General features: G+C 36.0%; 1 protein-coding gene across 1 annotated transcript in view; it reads left to right on the forward strand.

The window, feature by feature from the left end:
- Positions 1-21738, forward strand: part of veli (L27 and PDZ_signaling domain-containing protein veli) — a 42442-nt gene extending 20704 nt beyond the window's left edge. Inside the window, exons 4-6 of the mRNA XM_081727739.1 lie at positions 7097-7306; positions 17379-17539; positions 21328-21738. Of these exons, the coding sequence (XP_081583865.1) occupies positions 7097-7306; positions 17379-17537 (369 nt within the window). The 3' untranslated portion in view covers positions 17538-17539; positions 21328-21738. The remainder of the gene's footprint in view (positions 1-7096; positions 7307-17378; positions 17540-21327) is intronic.
- Positions 21739-23284: the final 1546 nt, after the last annotated feature.

A 23284-nucleotide genomic window follows, 5' to 3' on the forward strand; every position in this document is an offset into this window, starting at 1 on the left:
ACAAGCATAATAATCGTTCTATACATTTTAAGCTTTAAATTTTTCGACAGAATTCGTGATTACAAGAGAGTTAGTATCACGAATTCCCTGCTTTCAGTTGTCATTTAATTTCTTCGTGGATATGGTTTTGGTTTGTTAATGTTGATCGTAAATATTTGGAAGTGTCCATAATTTGCAATATTTCCATGTATTCTCTGCATTTATTTTTAAGCTCATGTTCCTGCAGGCGTTTAAGGAACACCTTTACATTTCTTTCTGTTGTCCTCATGTCATCCAGAAGTTGTGCTATGCCGTAGTAACAAGAACTCACGTTATATGTATTAAAAATATACAGTTAAATGATAACAAGAAACTTAAACATTCTCTTCTGTTATTCTCAGGTAAAATAGCAGTAAATGGAGGTAATTCAGTTTTGAAACGTTTGCTGTTTACGCATAGAATGTGATGGGGAATGAAACTGCTTATTTACTTGCATTCTAAATAAATAATCTTTGTAAAGAGCGTAGATCTTTCACCAGTTGATAATGGCTGTCGCCAGTTATTTTTTACTTATTTTAATTTTTCGAATAATAAGGCGTACGAAATTCAAAGCAAAATAGAACTTATGGAACACTCAAGTAGGTTCCCATATATAAAACAAACTTGAAAGAGTTAGGTTTTAAAATTTGAGGTCAAGGAAAGTCAGGATGTGAAGGTAATAAACCCAGTATCAAGAGAGTGGTTTCATATTACATTAGTTTGTACACATCCTAACAAGACGGGGATTACGGATAAGAACTCGTCGAAACTGTGAAACTTACACTGCATAAAACAGTTTGTGTGTCATTCTTAAAGCAAATCACTGAATAACACAATCGAATGCACATCAAATAGCAAAAAGTATGAAAGTCCAAAACTTGTCTAAAGAATTCGTGTGAATAAATTAGGTTTAACAATAGGTCTCAGATAGGTTTAACAATAATCTCTTACCACTATCAGTGCACTTACATACCAGGGCTATCCAGAAAGTAGATTACGTTTTCGTCTGTGTCCGCTAGGGGCGGGGCTAGCGCGGCCATCTTGGGGTCAGAGCGTTGCGCAGCTCAGTCGGCATCTAGCCGTGCTAGTGAGAGGTTCGTGCTGTGCTCCGTTAAGATACTGTGACGGTTTGAAATGTCTGCGTTAATTGAAAATCCCGCGAGCTGCGAGGTGCGTGCAGTAATAAGGTTTCTGACAGCAAAAAACTGTAAACCGATAGAAATCTATCGGCAGCTGTGTGAAGTGTATGGGGACAACATTATCACTGAAGGTGGAGTGCGACAGTGGGTCATAAGATTTAAAAATGGCCGAACCAATGTTCACGACGAAGATCGAAGTGGGAGACCCAGCAAAGTGACTGCCGAACTTGTCGAAAAAGTCGATGTTAAAGTCCGTGAAAATCGAAAGTTCACAATAACGGAACTTTCTTTGAGTTTTCCACAAATTTCGCGAAGTTTGTTGCACGAAATCATCAGCGAAAAGCTTGGTTACCACAAGTTTTGTGCAAGATGGATTCCAAAAATCTTGACAGAGGACCACAAAAATCAGCGAATGGCTGCAGCGTTGCACTTTTTGGACGCCTACAATAAGGATGGTGACTCTTTACTCGATCGCATCGTTACTGGTGACGAAACATGGGTGAAACACGTGAACTGTGAAACGAAATTGCAATCAATGCAGTGGGGGCACACAGGTTCTCCCCAAAAACCCAAGAAATGCATGCAAACAATGTCGGCAAGGAAGATGATGGCGACTGTTTTTTGGGACAGAAAAGGTGTGATTTTGGTGGACTTCCTGGAAAGAGGCACTACAATAAACGCTCAAAGGTATTGCCAAACTCTGCAAAACCTCAGAAGAGCAATTCAAAACAAGCACAGAGGAATGTTGAGCTCTAAGATCTTGTTGATTCACGACAACGCCCGGCCCCACACGGCAAATGTCACGCGTGAAGTTCTTGAATCTTTTCAGTGGGAGTTGTTTCCTCATCCGCCGTACAGTCCCGACCTGGCACCGAGCGACTTCCACCTATTCCCAGCAATGAAGAAGTGGCTGGCTATGCAGCGTTTTGATGACGACGAACAGCTGCAAGAAGAGGTAACGAAGTGGTTGAAGTCGCAGGCGGCCGAATTTTTCGACGAAGGAATTTCCAAGCTCGTACATCGCTACGATAAATGCCTTAATTTGAATGGTGACTATGTCGAAAAGTAGTATTTGTGTGTGGCTTTCATCTGTATATAATAAAATTTGTTTCCTATACTTTGTTGATTTTTTATTCCAAAACGTAATCTACTTTCTGGATAGCCCTCGTATATATAAACAATCTATGTTGCTTGAAAAACTACATTTTCGACAAATCATCAACCCCAGCTAACCGGGAAAAGATTTTAGAGGAAGACCTTCCCTATAGAAACAAGAGGTGATAAAGAAGAAAGAAAAAAATCTGCTTTCTTACCTTATAAATCTGGTTTTGTGTTCTTATTTTCAGTATCTAGCTTGGAGTAAGTAAACTCCACAATTGTTCATCTGTACACAAAATTACTCAATTGTTGCATACCGATTAGTTCTGAATGGCATATATGAAACTGTTTCCAGCACTGGTAAAATATAATTTTTTAATTATTATTTGTTAATTATTTTGAAGAATTATTTGATGCGTCGTAAAACATCAGCTTTGATACTCATAATTTTCCGAGATAATGTGTCATTAAGGTAAAAATGTTGAAACTTTTTTTTTTTTTTTCATGTCCACAAATTATTCATCTATACGCAGAACTCTTAAGTCGTTCCAAACCAAATGTTTCTGTTCAGCGTGTATATTAGGGTGGGCCGAAAAAAAATATTTTTTCTTTGTTTGAAACGCTATACTGCGGAAAACTTGCCTCTGTGGTAGATAAATGAAATACAAAAGAAATATATTTTTTTGTTTACGTCTGGCGGTAGCGCAGCGACCCTAAATTTTGAGAAAATACACGATTTTCATAACTTTTCCAATACATGGAGAAAATTCAAATAAATTCTATAACAAGTAGCTATAGGCATATTTCGATAGAGAAAATTATAGAAAAAAATAAATAAATGGAAGAGGAATACATTTTATAATTTATAAGTTAAAAAGAAGGTAAATTTCCATTGAAACAAACATTTTTTTTCTGATTGTGTAAAACTTCAGTTTGTAATCAAATACAGTCAGAAATACTTGTCTTTAGTTTCTTTTGGTAGTTTGAAAAATGATTTGCTTGAAGAACTTGGCATTGAAGATCTTGACAGAAGTCTAGTTCTTATAAAACCATCCCTGGTATTGGAACCGACGACTTTTTGTGACTCCTCAGTTACGAGCTTCAATGCTTGGGTGTGACATGGGAATTTGTCAAAGTTCCACTCAGCCGCTGTTTCACCTGATTGGACCTTAGACCAGATCTCTTGATCGGTAAATCTCCGCAGCAAAGGCGCTGGTGAAAGTGTAACAGTGTAACAGTGTTCCAGTGAATCATTTCTGTGTCGTCTGTAGCTAGGAAATTGATCTTAATTAGTCGAAAACTCCTTATTGACTTCGTCTTAGAAGTTTCTAGCCTTTATAATTCTTATGAATCCTAATTCTTTTATATGATCCCTTGCATCCCTTGCTTGATCCCTATCATACTTAAAAGGCGAGTTTTCTGGATGGGCAGAAAATGCGTTTGTCTGAATTACTTGTCAATGACTTTCAGCAAGTTTTCTGACAGGAATCTTGACGATTCTATAACATCAAATACATGTTTTGGTCCATCTATGAAATATTTACTTTCTTTGATATGAAACCATACTGGCATATAAGACTTTAGAATAAAATAAACTAAGTTCTTGTGTTCATCTGTTGGATTTACGATACTTAAATACAATCGGAGAACTCTTCGCCGTTGTTAACCACCTTGAGTGGGAAAATGGGCCAGGTTCACTAACAGCTAAGTCTTCAGGACAGCTTCCTGATTTTATAGCGAAGCTTATGTCTAGCAGGTATTGTTGATCTTTGCTTAAAATTTTTCGGTCAATTTCTGGAATCTCTCACTCAACATTGTCAAAATTTACCACTGGTAGTTTCTCACATTTATTGAGCTGTGTGCCAATCGGACCAGTAAATGATTTTGGCCCAGTTATTTCACCATCTAAATGTAAAAAATTCCGGAATGGTAATTCATTAAAGTGTAAGAGGCACACATCCCACTGTAGTGGCCTTTTAATTTGTTTTCCAATTTAACAAATAACACCCGTTTTCCACCCTGTATTGACGACCGTTCCATCACGTCCAATTACGTCGAGTTCATGAAATGAAAATCCAGCTTCAGTCAAATAAGGAAGAATGCTATTGGCAATGTTTTGAGCAGACCCAAAAGAGGATGAAACATGACCAACGAACACAGAATTAGGTTCTTGTAAAATTGAGTAATGTTCCTCTTTTATAATTCTTCGAAACTGCTTTGAGTTTACTTTCTCAATCACGAGAGTGTCATCTTTTCTTCCATCAAAATATAGACTTTGAAGTGGGTTATGCTTGTCCTTATTCTGCATTTGGAGTTCTGAGAAGTTAGGACTTTCTTCTCTTCTAAGTTTATTTTTGTCAATAACATCGATGTGGTCATCATCTACGACACTAAAATCTTGCAACACACTTGAAGCGATAGCTGCCGTTGCTCTATCTGATACTCCAGAAACGAGCGTTACTCTCAGCAGTATTTTCCAATTTAATGCGCATCTGCCATGGTGACTTACACGCAGGCTTAAATTCTTTTCGAAATCTCCATTGTTGCTATCTTCTATCTCTTCAGATGAATCACTGCCTACCTCTTTAGACAGAGTTCCTGTATCTGTATGTTTTGAACAAGATGACTGTGATAATAAATTAATATTGGACTGAGTTCTTTTATGTCTAACCAACTTCCTTTCATGTCTTTTGGTAATCTTTTTTGTTTCCTTTACGTCCTTAGTTCCAATTTTATCTATGCCAAATTTTCTTTGGGAGTACAAGCATTTTAGTTCAATAATGGGTATCTTTTTTGATTTTTCACAGTTACAGATAATAGACACAGGACACTCACAGACATATCAGTGACCTTTTGGAAATTGCAGTCTAATATTATGTTGCACTTACATGTAGAGACATCAAAAAGTAACAAAGATTTTCTTTTGAAATCTTCAACCTTCTTTTTGAACTTTTCCTTATCCATCTTAAAGGGCTTCATAAGATTACAATAACTGACATGGTATGCATTCATTAACTGAACTAAGGCGCTACTGTTGGTATTGAAGCTTTATCAAACACAGATTTAACTTGTCGTGCCACAATATTCGAAACTTGAGAAAAACTAACTGACTTCTTGTTTGTTTCCACTGCTAAGTTGTAATGTTCATGAAAAAAAAAAAAAAAAAAGTCTTCATAGGTTGGAAGTTTGTTCAATAATAACTCTTTTGGGTTGCCAAATACTGGGCAGTTAAACAGGCTGCGTGTAATTTTCTTGGAAACAGCCATGATACAGTGGTTAATATAATCAAATCACCAAACAGTTTTAAACAAACACCAGAGAAACTCACATGAACGAAGCACCGTCAGTCTCGCTACCAACAGAAACTCTTATGTTACGCACGGAGCTCATAAAAGGTGGGACAAGCACGCGCAGTTCATTGTAGGTTGGCACAGTCTATTGCGGTGTGCGGCAGACAGTATACACACAGAGTACCCACCATCAGAAGTAGTGACGGAAATATTACACAATCAGAAGAAAAAAACCTTTTGGTTTCAGTCAGTTATATATTTCTATATGTCAATTTTTGTTTAAAAAGAACAACAAAAAACGTGTTTTTATAAGTGTAATACGCTACTAATAAATTGTAAAATGTATTTCTTTTCCATTTATTTACTTTTTCTATAATTTTCTTTATTGACATATGCCTGTAGCTACTTCTTATAGAAGTTATTTGAATTTTCTCCATGTATTGGAAAAGTTATGAAAATCATATATTTTCTCAAAGTTTAGGGTCGTTCCGCTACCGCCAGACGTAAACAAATATATATATATATTTCTTTTGCATTTCATTTATCTACCATGGAGGCAAGTTTTCCGCAGTAAAGCGTTTCAAACAAAGACATTTTTTTTTTTCGGCCCACCCTAGTGTATATGTAACTGTTCTCCCGTTTGTGAAACATCAATTCTTTTAAATTATATCGTTGATTTTTACACGATACGGTAGAATTTTCATTATTCAATTTTTAAAAAATTCTTATAAAGCTTTTTACCTTGTTTGCGTGTTTGTTTGTTTTTTCAAGCTTGGAGGCATTGTAGAACGCCACTTATGTTTTCACGCCTTTCTGCTTCGAGATGTAGGGGATGATATCATAATAAAAAATCTTTGTTGTGTTTACTTTCATTATTTTTGGCGGGCTTACATTTGCACCTAGTAGATTGAAATTTTGCACACACATTCAGTGCAATGCTTAGTATTTTTCAGATTTGTTTCAGATCTCCGCGTTAACACAGGAAGTCCAGAGAGGCACAAAAAGGTATTTTTAAAAATTTATTTTTTCGCGATTTTCTCGCCTCAGACACATGATGGAGACATATGAATGGTACCGTTTGAAAGGTTGTTCTATTCTGAATAGAATGATGGACGAACTATGATCCTAGAATTAATAATGATGTTGTAGCTGATTGACTGAAAATTATGTTTATCACATTTAACCTCCATGTTCCGTAAAGAAAGACATTCTGCTTAATTTTCTGATATTTCGAAAACAAATAACTCTGATTTTCTTCCGACATTCAAAGCTGCTGCTTGTTCTTACATGTTTGTATTTATTACGTATTTTATCTTTGAAGATAACTGGCTGTAAATAAGTCTGTAAAATTCAGTTACAGTTTTTGATTAGTATTAATTTACTAGCAGTGTTAAACACTGACAAGTTTTGTAACGTGAGAGAACATGAAAGTTAGTGTGATCATTTAAATTAAGTGTTTCTTACTTTTTTTTTTAAGCAACTGTAATTGTATGGTTATGCCTTCTTTGAAAATTAATTGATCTCTACTGATGAGTGATGTGTTTTTTGCAGGCAACAGTAGCTGCATTTGCTGCCAGCGAAGGCCATGCTCATCCGCGTGTAGTGGAACTTCCAAAGACAGAAGAGGGCTTAGGATTTAATGTGATGGGAGGTAAAGAACAGAATTCTCCCATTTACATCTCTCGAATCATTCCCGGAGGAGTAGCTGATCGTCACGGGGGCCTCAAGCGAGGAGACCAGCTGCTTTCTGTCAACGGAGTTGTAAGTTGTTTAAAATTAATTATTAATATTCGTCATTATCTCAATAGTCTACAAGATTTCATTGTTTTTCTAGGTTCCGTATTTTATTAACATTAGGGATAGTATTATCCATCAATAAACATCACATGTTTACAGATAGGGTAAACAAAATGCAAGCTACTTTCAAGTGGATTATGTACACGAGAAGTAGAGGGAGCAAATGATAGAAAGAAATGTAAGCAAAAGGCTAGTACCCAGTGCAAAAACAAGAGTATTTTTCTAAGTCTAAGTAGCGCTTTCGGAAGATCCTTCTTCCATCTTCTGCTCAGATCTATTTCGAAGAGGATTTAAAACATAGGGGAGAAATATGGATAGGTTAAAAAAATAAATAAATAAAAAGAGAAGCACAAGTCTTCTGTCAAAAAAAGAACACATGCAAATGGTCACTCACTCATCACTAGAGCACGGATTTTTGCATATTTGCATGTCCTTTTTCTGAAATGCTATCAATATGTTTACATGGTTAATGTTTGTTTTATGTGTCTAGGGGTCTAAACGCGAAGTTTTATGCTTATAATTTTGCATATTTTGATTAATAGTGCATATTGGAGACGCATTGCATATATATGCATATTTAATAAAAATGACTAGTGTACAGTTAATTAACTGGAGCTTTTCAGATTTATAAAGTAACTTTTAGTCTTCTGTCAGTTTTTAGAAAACCCAGGAATGAAAGGAACTTCTTTTTTTTCGGTTCAAGCATCAGTCAGGAATTTCTAAGGACACGCAAACAAAGCCAAAGGGGAAGCTCTTTTCTGTTACATTTATCTCCCTCGACCAACTACTAAATTTAGGGGGAACTCAATAAAATTTAGGGGGCAAATACATATACCACCCCCTAGCTACGGCTAAAGGCTCGTACTAAAACATGATTGCTATAAATTTAGGAATTGTAACCGGGACATTCGTTAAAATACGAAGAAATTGAACCAGGGACCCCTCACGCCAGAGGTTAACACACTACCATTTTGCCCCCCCAACTTTGATTAAATGATTAGTTGTGGTTTAAAGTCTCTTTCTAGCACTGAGGCTATATCAAAGAGAATATATTGCTAAATGTTTGTGCTGTCATTTTTATCCGAGGCATGTTCCCTGACAAATTGAATCCGACAGTACATGTACAGAAAGCTCCTGCATTGGCTACTTGGGCACGAAGGGACTACTATAACAAGAATATAAGGTGAACTCACGTTACCCCCCAAAATTATCTCAGCCTCCCCTGTATTAGTGTTCTGGCTACGACCTGACTCATACTATAAATTTATTTTGTGACTCACATGTCACCTCAGTTTTATTATTATTATTATTATTATTATTATTATTATTATTATTATTATCAGAGTAACTATCAGTGGTGTTCAATTTTACTTTCACAATTCGGATAGTTGACTCTTCCCATGACTGTTAGAAGTATTTATAAATACCGTATTTACTTGATTGTAAGTCGACTTTAAAAATAAAATATATATAAAAAAAAAAAAAAACTTGGTTCAAAAAATGCCCACCGGTTTAGAATCGATGTAGTAGATTTTAGTTTGAATCAAGAAAGAAAGGCTAATTTTATATTGCTCACGTCTGGCTTTACCAAATATTTTAAGCATTCACAGCAAGAGAAATTAATTTCTTTAGATTTAAAAAAAAAGTCAGTAGAATTCATTAGCATTTAGTGCTTCCACTTTGTAAGCTTCGTGAATAAATTCCACTCTTTTTCTATTTTCATGTTTGGTTTTAAGGAATCAGCTTATAATCGAGTAAATACGATATATATTTGTTTATTCTGGTTGGTGGAATTGCTGTTTTGTTTGCCTGCTAGCGTTATTTTCATTTTACGAATTTTTAACGCAGATTAATATTATTTCCCTTAGAATAGGCTGTTTCAACCCATAAGAAGTTAGATGTATACAAGAAGCAAGGTTGCATGCACCGCTAACAATATTCAGTCCGATGTAGCCTTTATTAGTGATCATTTTCGGTCACCATCTAAGACAATCACTCGTTTAAAAGAACAAGGTTTGCAGCTTTCAATATCACTGGAACTCTTTGATAGTGTTGTAAAACAAACTCTACCTGGGCAAGTTCGAAAAACTTTTGAAAAAGGCAACATAAGTAATAGCCAGGACTAGTGTTGTAAAGGCCTGGGGAAAAAAACGGAAATTTTGGGTAAAACAGTTTTTTCCCGAGCTTCAAAAAAAAAAAAAAAAAAAAAAGGAAAAATTGGGAAAAATTGAAATTTTCAAATATTTTACTACATTATGCTTTTTAAATGAAAACTATTTTATATTTACTAGTTTACAGTTAAGATCATTGAGTAGTTATGTTTCTTGTATTAGAATAGGGAAATTTTGTGGCAACAAATATATTTGTGCCACTCTTAAAGTTAGCACCGTGATAGAATGGAATTATGGCTACAAAATATCCTAAAATATAATCCTGGTTAGATTAATTAATATAGACGCATTTAAATTATCTTAAGTAATCTTATAAAGTTACCGTTTTATGGCGGGGAAGTGTTAAATAACAGGCCCAGAATCATTTTAGTTAATACCAGTATGTTAAAATCAAATATATATATATATATATATATATATATATATATATTATGGAGATACATATTGTCCTTGTGCTATATACAATTTCCGGAAATTTTGAACCCATTAGAAAAAATCCTTTGTTCGGAAATATCGGTAAAACCCGGAAAATATAATTTAAATACTATTTCTTCGCCTGACACTAATCTTATTTTTGCTGTAACGTGTTTCCATTATATATACGACGTATTTCGCTAGCAGGAAAAATACTCAAAGCAACAGGTTTTAATTTTACTTTTTAGTTTTCTGATTTTTGGTAAAAATCCCTCTTTATTATTTGTATATTTTTCGAACAACTCAAAAAGAGAAATGATCTTATTTACATATACACACATACATGGCACAAGTGCATAAATTTGAGCAGCGACCAATATATTAAAGAATTTAACATGTGAAATTTCCGTTCGTTATTATTAAAGACTAACAGAATACCCGTTCTTTGCAAGGGGAGATTACGTTTCATTTTCGATATAAAGGGCACCAAAACTGTCACCAATGAACTTAGGGACCCCAAAAACTATGAATTCGACAGTAGTATCGGTCATTTTCAATTACTTTTACATGTCACTTTCCCCTTTTAGGAATAACTAATGGCTGCTGAATTTGGATTTAAACGGCATCGGAAATGTCACTGTTCATCTCAGCCACACCGATCGGCCATTTTCGATCATTTTTATATATCTACCACTTCTCCTTCCTCGAAGTTGTTGCGCTGAATTTGGATTTAAACAGCATCGGAAGTGTTAATGTTTATCTCAGAACCCCAAAAACCATGGATTCGACACTAATATTGGTCATTTTCCATCATTTTAATATATATTTCCCCTCTCCCGTGCTCCCAAGTTACGAGGATAAATTTTGATCTAAACGGCATCGGAAGTGTTACTATTCATTTCAGAGACCCCAAAAACTATGGATTCGACATTAATATCGGCAATTTTCAGTCGTTTTATTTTTATATATCTCTTCTTATTCAAGATGCGGACCTGCATTTGGATTTAAGCGGCATCGGAAGTGTTACTGTTCATCACAGCAACCCCAAAAACAATGGATCCGACACTAATATTGGTCATTTTGTATCATTTGTATATCTCCCCTCTTCCCCGTTCCTAGTTCACGGCGCTGAAATTGGATTTAAACGGCATTAGAAGTGTCACTGTTCATCTCAGCGACCCCGAGAACTTTGGAGTCGACATTAATATCAGTCATTTTCGATCATTTTTTTAATATATCACCCCCTTCCCCGTCACTAAAGTTTCGGCGTTGAATTTGAATTTAAACTGCATCGGAAATGTCACTGTTCATCTCAGCGGCCCTGAAAACTATGCATTCGCACTAATATCGATCATTTTGTATCATTTTTATATATCTCTCTCCTCCCCCAGTTTGCGGGGATATATTTGGATTTAAACGCCATCGAAAGTGTCACTGTTCACCTCAGTGACCCCGAAAACTATGGATTCGATACTGATATAGGCTATTTTCGATCAGTTTTATATATCTCTTCTTCTCCCTCCCCTAAGTTGTGGGCCTGAATTTTTATTTAAACAGCATCAGAAGTGTTACTGTTCATCTCAGCAGCAACGAAAACTATTCATTTGACACTAATATCGGTCATTTTTGATCATTTTATGTATCTCGCTCTCCTTCCCCCAAGTTGCAATGCTGAATTTGAATTTAAGCTTCATCCAAAATGTCACTGTTCATCTCAGCAACTCCGAAAACTATGAGTTCGATACTAAGATCGGTAATTTTCAATATATATCCACACTTCCTTCCTCCAAGTTGCACTTTCAAAGTGAAATGGTAAAATCCATCTCAAGCCGAACCTCATCTATGTTGAAAATTTTTATCGAGATCAATCTGGTGGTTCAAGAGTTGTTAAGTTACAAATATAGTCACCGTCATTTTATATATGTAAATATTTTGCTGCATTAGAAAACAGGTATTTGTTTACATACAAAATATTGTACATGTATTTTGATTGATTTTTGAGTTTAACGTCCCGTTCAGCAGCGAGGCTATATGAGACGTGGACCTACTGATTAACGTGGAATCCGAACCACATGAGCTCCCGCCGGGAATCGAACCCGGGTCTCCCGCGCCAAAGGCGCGTACGCTAACCGCTTAGCCACGGAGGAGCTACATGTATTTTGAATATTAAATAATGGTAATTATATGTCTTAGTGCATGAGTATTAGTGAAATTTGTCTACTGCTCTTTCTTTTAAGAAGCAATTTGGTTAAAATTAACAAAATTTTTACCAGATCAAAAAGCACATTAAGAACTCAGTTTCATTCAAGAGCGCTATTTGTTGCAACAGAAACGCTTGATGATGGTAGATGTGTATACAATTGTAAAATTTCTGTAATTAATGCACAACCAGGAGTAAACGTCTAAAAGGCACATAAAGGAAATGAGTGCAGACTTAATTTTCGCAAATAATTACAACAGTGTTATTTTCGAATGCTTCTTTTTTTTTTTTAAATATTCACAGTATTGAAATTTGTCAACTTACATTTTTCACGCGTTCAAAAAGAAAACCGGTTCCATTACTAGTAAAACTAACCTAATACAAAAATTTTTGGTATTTTCCCAATTTTTCCAATGTTTCCGGAAAGAAACCGGAAAAAACGGATTTTTACCAGCCGGTTCAAAATTTCCGGAAATTTTACAAGACTAGCCAGAACTGAAATTCTAGCAGAATGTAAATGAGGTACTAAGTGTTGTATCAACTCAAGTTTTTGAAGGAGCTCCTTCGTGGCTAAGCGGTTAGTGTACGCGCCTTTTGCGTAAGATACCCGGGTTCGATTCCTAGCGGGAGCTCATGTGGTTCGGATTCCACGTTAATCAGTAGGTCCCGTCTCATGTAGCCTCGCTGCTGAAAGGGACGTGGTAAACTCACTCAACTCAATTCAAGTTTGTGAAGAACACTCTGCAGATGAAATAGTATCACAGGAATTTTGTCCAAGTACAACTTGTGACACTGAAAGATCGTTTTCCAGTTATAAAAACACACTTTCAGACAAACGCAAAAGTTTTCTCGCGGAAAATACTGAAAAATACTTTGTAATTTATTGCAATTGCAAACGATGAAATAAGTAAAATGTATTGTGTGCAGCATATTTGAAGCACTGAAATAATGTGCAATTCATTATTTATTTGTTTAGCGTATATGTTTCCTTTAATGCATATTTCACAATTTTAAGTGCATATCCTAAAGCTTTTTTGTGCCTATTTGCATGCATATTTAGGTAAGTTGTACTGTATACCGATCCGCCCTCTACTCATCACTGTTCACTTTTTTTTTTCCTCCTACCTTCCAAACGGTGGAAATATGTAGTAAAAAGACTGCTCCAAATCACATGTATTTCTCCTTTATCTAAATTGAGTGTAGGTTTCTCTTTATGAGAGTAATAGGATTCTTTAATTTTTCGTTCAGTTGCTGTTTTTGCTTTCTCTATCAAACATGAAACTGCAATGCTGTGGTTGTAGTCTTTAAGATGCGTTGCCAGTCCGGATAACTGTTGCAAACTAGGAGATTTCAGCCTCCATTTCTCATATATTGTAATTCAACTGTCTGTAATATAGACAGTGATGGTTCTTGTTCAGTTTATAATGGCTGAGCATCGACCTTAAGTTTGAGAGTATGTGTCTTGTCTAGGGATGGCTTGAGGGGCGTGGGGTGAGCGTACAGACACCATAAGCCGTATCCGGATTTGATCCTTAACCCCGTCGCACCTTTTCACTCTTTGAATTTTGTTGAGTTTTTATAGTTTATCATAGAGCCTGAGTCTCGTGTAGAATTATTTGACGTTTTACTGTTCCTTTTTAGCACTGATATTGTACGAGTCATGGAAATATGCCACTGCCGAGGATCACCTCGAATATTATGATCAATATAGTCTCAATACACTTTTTAGGAAGATTAACTAACTTGTATGAGAAGCACATATAAGGCCTATAGACTCAATGATTGAACTGTTAAGAGTTTGGGAAAGATGCCTTTGGGTAGGAAAATAAAATATGAAAACCTATATCTGCTACGTGCATTAACAAGAAAAGAAGGTTTTTTAAGTGGTTCTTACAGTATATCTGTTAAATTTGAGTTAATATTTAAGACGATACTAATAACAGAAACCTTTGAAGTAATTCTATTTCACATTATGTAAATGATTCACATGCGACATTTGTTTACATTTTTAACCCTACACAGTATATGTGGGGTTTATAAGACCCCAGCAAAGATGTACACAGACAGTGCATGCGCTCCCAGGGAGGTAAGACGTCACGCACTCGTTACTTTTCATTTCTCCCTTTGATGGATGAACATCGTGTGTATGGGTTTCCTCTGTGTTCTCCCGTTTCCTCTCACTTCTTTCATTAATCTCTCATCACCGTCTCCTTTAACCTACCTGGTATAAACGCCGTCTTGTAAATCTTTGCTGGGATCTTAGACACCCTCTATGTGTATTGACTAGGATTAAAGAATGGACATGTGTTCTCGTATGTTACAATCTGAACGTCGATTTTGTCGTGGCGGTGTAAGTATGTATTTATGTCTACTTTTAGAATGAAGTGTATCATACTCTTACAAACTTCACTGTTTAAATAAATGACAAACACAGACAAAAAATGTAAGTTTTAGACTGCAAAGAAATTTTGACGAAACCAAAAGTAGGCTAAACGTAGTACTGACGAAGGGTCAGATCTGTCCACAGCGATTGAATTTTTTGTATAAAAATAAAATAAGATTATATTACAATATAAAACTTATAAAAGTAAACATTACACACAAACGAAGTATTTAAAAATCAAAATCTCTTAGGAAACACTATATCCACCAAAAGAATTGAAAACTTCAATGCCGTGAAAAATTGACACACACACACACACACTTCCATTTTTTGTATGGATAATGAGTTACATTCTTCGTAAAGCTAGGTTGCAATGCTGCAAGAATCTTGTAGCTGTCATTTAAAAAAATCTTGCAACCTACAATATTTCTCCATGTAAACATAGTCGTGAAATTGACATGCAACATTTTTTTTTTTTTTTTTTCATCTTGCAAGGAGTCAAACCATGTGGGGTCGTCTTGCTTGCTACCTGTTATCGCCCTCCCACTGACATAAAGAAGAAGAAGAAGAAGAAAACAGGCTGCTTCCGGAACAAGGATTCTTGTGGACAAGGAGGGAAAGCGCGCCAAAATACACGTTTTTACTAGAGTGCAGTGCTGCATGGGTGGAGATATACTTCGTTCTTTCAGAAATGTGTAACTGTAAATAGTAAATAGAAAGATGGTATTGCAAGATTTTTTAATGACGGCTACAAGATTCCTGCAGCATGGCAACCTAGCTTAAAGTAAATGTGCATAACGTTAGTCGTCCTGAGCAAATCTCTGAAGAGTAATTTACCTTACAGAAAATAACACTTTGTTTTACAACCATATTTAAAGGTAGAATACCCTCTTCTCTGGCCTAATGGCTAGCACGCGCGCGTCTTTGGTGCACGTGGTCCCGTGACCAATTCCCTTTGGGAGAGTTGAACGCATAGCAGTAGTTTAAATTTGCTCCTTAACTGTTAGGTCCATGTCTCATATTATGTCAGTGGTGAAAAGGGACGCTGAACTTCCAATAAACAGTAAACGTACAGAGGTGTTATTTCCCGGTCGTTCGGAATTAAAAGATAGTTTTTGTGCATACCAGCTTCATTCCACATATCTCTGCCAATAATTTTCAAGGCTTTCAATCACATCCCGGAAGAAACGTGGCCCTGTGAGGCGGTGAACACCCACGTGCGGTACCGTCTCGTTTCGTATACACATCTTGTCTTTCAGTAAGTGATATAGATTCGTAAACATTTGTAGTCCATGCAAAATCAGTGGAGTAGGAGAGTGCGGAAATACGTCATAATTCAGGTCACTTACCATCTGTTTCGTATTTTTTTCTGTAATCTAGCACTGTCTTTGGAAGATAAGAGAAACCTTCCTATTGACCAAAGGTGACTGCTTTCTTCACGCACTTCCGGTGCAACTCGCCAATTTTAATACGTGACACAGGTATTAGTTTTACCAGGAAGAAATAACTTGTAATATACATCATATACATCAAGTGCTCTCGTCCTTACTAACAAGGAAACCTTCTGTTGCTTTGGTTTGAACATTTTGGGTTTTACCAGCGACAAGCAATGCCCATTTCGCTTGTGATTATCGTACAAGATCCATTTCTAGTAATACATTTTAATACGTTCGAGTGGGGGCTCTTCTGGTGACGAACCAATATCCATCCTCTATTATTTGTGATACATGATCTATGGTCAGTTTCTGTAGGACCTAGGTAATCTTTTTAATTTTCCCTGTGTGCTGTATTTGGTTAGAATGGAGACGTTAAATTGTCGATGGTGCATAGATGTGTGTCCACACATACCTTGAAAGCGTTGTTATCTACCCTTGACGTGCATCCTATGCCTTATCTTGTAGGGACTACTGTTCCGTACGGAAGTTTTCGCACGAAGAAACACACGGTCCATTTTCAAGTTGAGCCCATGCCCTCGCCATATCATGAATCGACCATTTTCAAGTTGAGCCCATGCCCTCGCCATATCATGAATCGACTATTTTCAAGTTGAGCCCATGTCCTCGCCATATCATGAATCGACCATTTTCAAGTTGAGCCCATGCCCTCGTCATATCATGAATCGACCATTTTCGAGTTGAGCCCATGCCCTCGCCATATCATGAATCGAATTGTGTTCCTGTTTAAACTCGTGCAACAAAGTTATCCTTAAAAAGTATTCTGATTCAACATGTCGCACAGAGCATGTAACAGCTACATTTGAGCATAGTAACTGTTTGTTGGGTTCCTTTCAGCTGATATTATTCACGATTCTGTCCGTCCAGTAAGCTCGGAATTAAGAAGTGTTGTGCGTTTCAACGGTTATTACAGAATCCGTTTTATAGAAGCTTCTCGAAGAAGGAAAAAATGAAATCTTTAAGTTTTACGTCCAACGGTTATGCCGGTTAGACTAAAGGAGACGGTATGATGAGAAATGAAGGAAATGGTAGAATGAAGAAAGTGGGAGGACATGGGAGAACTCCGAGAAAACACACACACACGGTGTTTGTCCACCACAAAGCTCACTTGGCGCGAGCTGAGATCTAACCAAGGACCCCATGCATCAGAGGTGAACGTCGAAGAAAAAATATTGTACTAAAATGTCATTAATAATTCTTTCCAGGAATCATTTGTTATAATGAGTACTTTCAGCTACCATTTTTTTTTTTTTTTCATTAGTTTTGGTAGATAGACTGTTTTATTTTGATTTCTATTTCTGGCTTCTATTCTCCGTTTTCCATTCATTAGTTTATTTATTTATTTATTTTTATGTTGATATAAGTGATAGTGTATTTGAATAAGGAATCTTATATTATTTCTGTCCGTTTATAGTCTGTGGAAGGAGAGAACCATGAAAAGGCTGTAGAGCTGCTGAAACAAGCCCAAGGCTCCGTGAAGCTTGTTGTGAGATATACTCCCAAAGTTCTTGAAGAGATGGAAATGAGATTCGATAAACAGCGAGCAGCTCGCAGGAGACAGCAATATCAATAAACGTAAGTTATACAACATAAGTATAGAGTTAGGAAAGATGTTTCACAGAGATTGCTTCCCAACTGCAAAATGGATTTAAAAAATATGGAAAGTTAATTTAGTGGATCTCTTGAAGATAAAATTTCTTTCAGAGTTGTAGCTGTTAATAGCCAGAAGTAACAGAATTATGGCTCAAATGATATTTGTGAGTTGAGACAATATAACCATCTATCTTCTGTCTCTCTCTCTCTTCCTATGTACAATACGGAACAAAAGTAAATGACCAAAAGAGTCATTAAAACTAATGACGATTTTGGTCGTTTATTCTTGTCCCATGCTTTATACAGGGTGGTAGGTAACTCCACCGAAAAACTTTGAGAAGTGATTTCTTGTGTGAAATGAAAGAAAAAAGTTCTGGTAAACACAGGTTGAAAAACGTCTCCTTTCAGAGTTATGAACCGCCGAAAATTCGAAAAATCATGTTTCGAAACGCTTTGCCTTAGAAACTATAGGACCTATCCCAAGCGGTTTAAGGAATTACACAGGAACTAGTATGCGATCTATCTAAATATTCATGTTTTACCATACCCTGTTATCGGCAAAACGAACGCGCCATTAATACTTAAAGGAGTATCCCTACCTCAACTCCCTTTTTACAGTTCGTTTCGCCGATAACAGACCACGGTAGAACATAGATATTTAGATAGAGCGCATACTAGTTTCTTTGTAATTCCTTAAACCACTTGGGATTGGTTCTGTGGTTTCTAAGGCAGAGCGTTTCGAAACGTGAATTTTCGATGGTTCATAACTCTGAAAGGAGACGTTTTTCGTCCCACGTTTATTAGAACTTTTTTCTTTCATTTCATATAAGCAATCACCTCCCAAAGTTTTTCGGTGGAGTTACCTACCACCGTGTACATTCAGGGTGTTAATGAACTATACTGAAAAACTGTAAGAGCTTCACATCAAAATAAGAAGAAAAAAAAAGTTCATATAGACCTGTGGCGAAAAGTGCATAGTTTCAGAGCTAGAGCTGTCCAAAATCACGAGAAAGCTAAATTTCAATAGGCCCTATTTCGAATTCCAGAAACTGTGGATGGTGGTCCTTATCAACGTAAAAGAAGGCAGTAGGGGGGCGCGGTGGCTCAATGGTAGAGCGTTCACCTCTGGTGCTTGGGGTCCCGGGTTCGATCCCAGCCCCCGCCAAGTGAACTTTGTGGTGGACAAACACCGTGCTCGTGGGTTTTCTCGGGGTTCTCCCGTTTCCTCCCACTTTCTTCATTCCACCATTTCACTCATCTCTCATAATCACCGTCTCCTTTAGCCTAACCGGCATAACCGTGGGACGTAAAACTCAAAGATTTCATTTTTTTTTTTTTTTTTGTAAAAGAAGGCACGCATACCTCAATCCAAAAGTGCATATTTCATCACTTTTCAATAAGTGTATAGGGTATTCCCTACAGGGTGCAATTCTCAGATATGCTCTCAATAGAATTTTCAGATATACCATGATTTCAAGGGGGGTGCAAGGTAGGCAAGAAGGTAAGCCTTGACAACAATGGGCATCCAATGCTTCGGAGGGAAGTCGGAAATGTTAAGAACCGGCAGTTCCTTTTTTTGTGTGATGCGATGTATTTCGTCATGGTATAATTCACATTTTCTCCACTTATAAGCGTGAAAGAAGACATCGCAGCATGCGTTTTCCCGAGTACGAGAGATCGTGCAGTTGACAATTCTTAACACTTCCGACATTGCGCCAAATGATTTCGTGTTCACTGCTATCAAGTCTTATCATTTGCCTACTTTGGAACAATCATAAAGTCAGAGCATCTCTCAAAATTCGGTTGATGGCATGTCTGATAATTTCACCCTACAGGGAAAATTTGTACACCAATTGAACATTAATGAAATATGCATTTTTGGATTGCGTATGCGTGACTTCCTTTACGCTGATAAGGACCACCATCCACAGTCTCTCGAATTCGAAATAGGGCCTCTTGAAATTTGTCTTTTTCTCGATTTTGGACAATCCTAACTCTGAAACTATGCACTTTTCCCCACAGGTCCATATGAACTTTTTCTCTTATTTTGATGTAAGGAATTACCTCTATAGTTTGTCGGTATAGTTCATTAAGACCTTGTATATTATGTTTCAGCATAAGTCTGTAAAGTAGAAAAAACGTTTGGGGGATAAGATACCCCGAGCACTCTTATGGGAGGGATAATATGTAAAAATAATCGAAAACTATCTATATCATGTCACTTTGATCAATACTTATATCCTAAGGCAGTAGTTCTCAAACTTCTTATTACTGCAACCCACATTAAGTATATTTTGTGACCCACCTAGCTAGCAAGAGGTGTTTATTCCAGTTCGTTCAATAACAGTCCGTATGAGTGATTAACATAAAATTTATTAAATCACCCCGAGCGACCACGAACGTTACAAAGTAGAGCTCGACGCTTAAATTTTAATAAATCAAAATTTACTTGGTTTCTTTTATGTCTATTGTAAATATCTCACTTCCAAATTAAATTGTAATTAAATTTATGAATGCATATTAGTCGGTACGAGAATATCAATCGCTGACGATCGAGCAAATGTACCGGTAATGTAAATATATTTCTCAATAACTGTATTTGTTATATGAAATTGTACGTATACGCAGAGAGGGTTAAATAAAAAGTGTTTCCATAGAAAGGTATCACAGAGCTAACATTACTCCGAACGCAATGCCCTAGCCCGTGGCAAATTTTGACTCACTCACTTTCTTTCCATCTTAACCCAGCCTCTTTACTGACTATACAATGGAGCAGGGCTCTGAGTAACCACTTACTCTTCACCTCATTAGCAAACGCTTCCAATTTTCATTTTCTAAATAGTACTTCACAAATGTTTCTGCAGGAAAATAAAATTTTCGTAATTAAAAGGGAAAAACTTCTCACAACTCACCAAAAACTGCCCGCGACCCACACTTTGAGAAACACTGTCCTAAGGGCATAGAGATTCAAGATTTATTCTAAAAATAAAGCATCTTAACGGGTTTATATCATTCCTCTTTCATCAAAATGCATATCATAAGGGGGGAAAAGGAATTCAAATATTTTCCATTAACCTATCTTGTTCTTGCAAAGAAAAGTCATTTCAGGTAGTTTTAAAAAAAATTAAGAGAAATTAAAATATCGTCAAAGCCACATACATTGTGCTATACAGATTTAATATGGTAAGGCTTGAATGTGTATGATGAATAAGTTGTGTAAGTATGTAGTTCCATTTGTTTTTTTGTGTTTCATATGAAAACGTTCCCCCTTTTTTTTCTTTTTTTTCATTTCCTGAATGATCTCACAAAATTATCATCCAATAATTTCATAAATAAATATCTCAGTAAATATCTCAGAAATCGTAAAAGGCAGAGAAGTGAAATTTTGCATCAAGAAACTACAGGGAGGGTGACAACGTCCTAGGTATTTTGTAACATCACCGGATGAACAGTGTTGCCACCCAATACAATGTTATATTTTTTTCAAATGACATTACGTCAGATAATTACATATTTCAAATAATCATGTCAAACGAAAACTTAAAATATCATGTTTATTATTCAGTGTTGCAAACTAAGAATGTTATAGTATCAGAAACATCCAAAGTTTGGAAGCCTCTAATACATATACAGCAAGTTCTTGCCCCGGGTGACAAAGTGTATTTGAATAACTAGTGTGTAAATCTTTTCGCCTCATTACAATATAAATGTTGATTTTTGATTATTATTACTATTTTTATTAATTATTTGTGTATTCCTGTTTCTTCTAGGCTTAAAACTCACAATTAAAGCAGTATTCAGTGACCAAGATTTGCAAGAGTTCAGTGTGTAGAATGGTGAATCAGTGATTTCATTACTCAAGTTATTGCTGGAAACTGAAAAGAGATGAGTTTCTCTCCATTAACCTTGCTTCCTTCTTGTGGTAAAAAAAAAAGATATACACGCCCATGCTATGGTTAATTGAAGAAATCGATATCATTGATAACTTTGGATTATTTTTTAAATACAAATTGCAACCAGATATGGTATAGTGAGAACAAAGCCTCCTAAGATTTGGCATATGAATATTTTAAAACAACTGGTAATGTCTACACTTACCTGGAAATGTGATTCATTGAATTTATTCAGCAAAAACATTAGCCCAGTATATTGTGTTAAATATATATATATATATATATATATATATATATATATATATATATATATATATATATATATATATATATATACCATTTAAAGGGATAAAGAAAGGAAATTACAGTGATAGGTTTATAGATCAATGAAAAACAGGTTACATTTAAACCAGAGCTATCCAGAGTTATTATAAAATCTTGCAAAACATTTTGTCTGGCTTTTTTGAACTTTCTTTTAAAAACAACAGTAAATGCAGTAAATGATTATCGTAAATTTGTTTTTCCATCAATTTTCGCAGTATAGTAGAGTCCCTAAAACTCGGCATTTGATAACCCGGTAGTCTGGATAACAAGGCCAAACCCTGGCAGACCCGTTCAAGTATTTTTTTGAGGTCTTTCTTATCAATTAAATTACTGTACACAGTGTGTATTTATTAATTTTCATTTTCATGTATAGTAAAGGCTTTATACCTTCACAAAGTACCTACCTTTCCTTTGTTTAAAGGAAATTGGGCAGTTTTTTCTCTATTGTATTCTCAAGCAACCAATTCATACAAGTACAGTACTGTATTTTCTGAGAAAACACTCGTACTTATTCTTTTTTAACCCATTCCCGATAACCCGGCATTTTTACAAACTCGACCACCCTTCGGTTCACATTAGACCGAGTTTTCGGGACTCTACTGTAAGTCTAATACCATTGTAAAACTGGTAGAAAAGTGAGGAATAAAACGGTACAGTGAAAGAAGGAAAACAAAATAAGACTGTACTAATGCTTAGTTGTACTCAACTGTTCTGTTTATTGTTACTAACAAAGAGATGTAGCTGGAAACATAAGTTGCGAAGATGCATTTCCTTTTCTCTTCACAAAAATGTCAGTGATACCGACAGCAACTTTTGACAAGTTCACATATGTTCAGATGTTAAAATTTTGCATTTTTAGATTGAACAAAAATAATTCATGTTATACTTGCTGCTCTAGTCGCAAGCATGGGTGCCTGGGATTTCAAGTTCGAATCTCGGGAGGAGATAATCGAGTGGAATATAAAAGTTGAGATCCCACTTTAAACTGTATATCTTAACCAGGCCCAAAACCAGGCACAGAGGTTTGCGGGAAGGGGGGGGGGCATGAATATGTCAGGGGGGTTCAAGTCATTAAAAATTCTCTTACAAATATCTAAATTATGATTTTTTTTTTTTTTTTTTTTTTTTTTTTTTTTTTTTTGCATTAATAATAGCATTTTGTATTGAGATCTGGAGGAGCCACGGAAAGTTTAGGGGGTCCAGGCCCCCCCCTTCCCCGCTGGTTGCGGGCCTGCTCTTAACCTTTATAGCCTTGCTACTAACAGAGAACGTAAATACAAAATTAATCAAAAAACCTGTCTGTCAATTTTGGATGTTGAATATCTCGTAACTTTTAACAAGTCTTGAGAGAGATTTTTAGAAAAATAAAGTTGAAATTGTGGAAAAGTTTTTTTCCCTCTCAGTTGCTCGTTAGATTTTGCTTTTTCAATCTCTCGAGCTCTTATTACAATTTCTGAGTTAACCATATTATCACCCTTGGTTGCAAATTATGCATTTCTTGACGATATCT

This window comes from Thermobia domestica, chromosome 10 (genome assembly GCF_964235325.1).
Source record: "Thermobia domestica chromosome 10, izTheDome1.hap1.1, whole genome shotgun sequence".
Taxonomy (NCBI): domain Eukaryota; kingdom Metazoa; phylum Arthropoda; class Insecta; order Zygentoma; family Lepismatidae; genus Thermobia; species Thermobia domestica.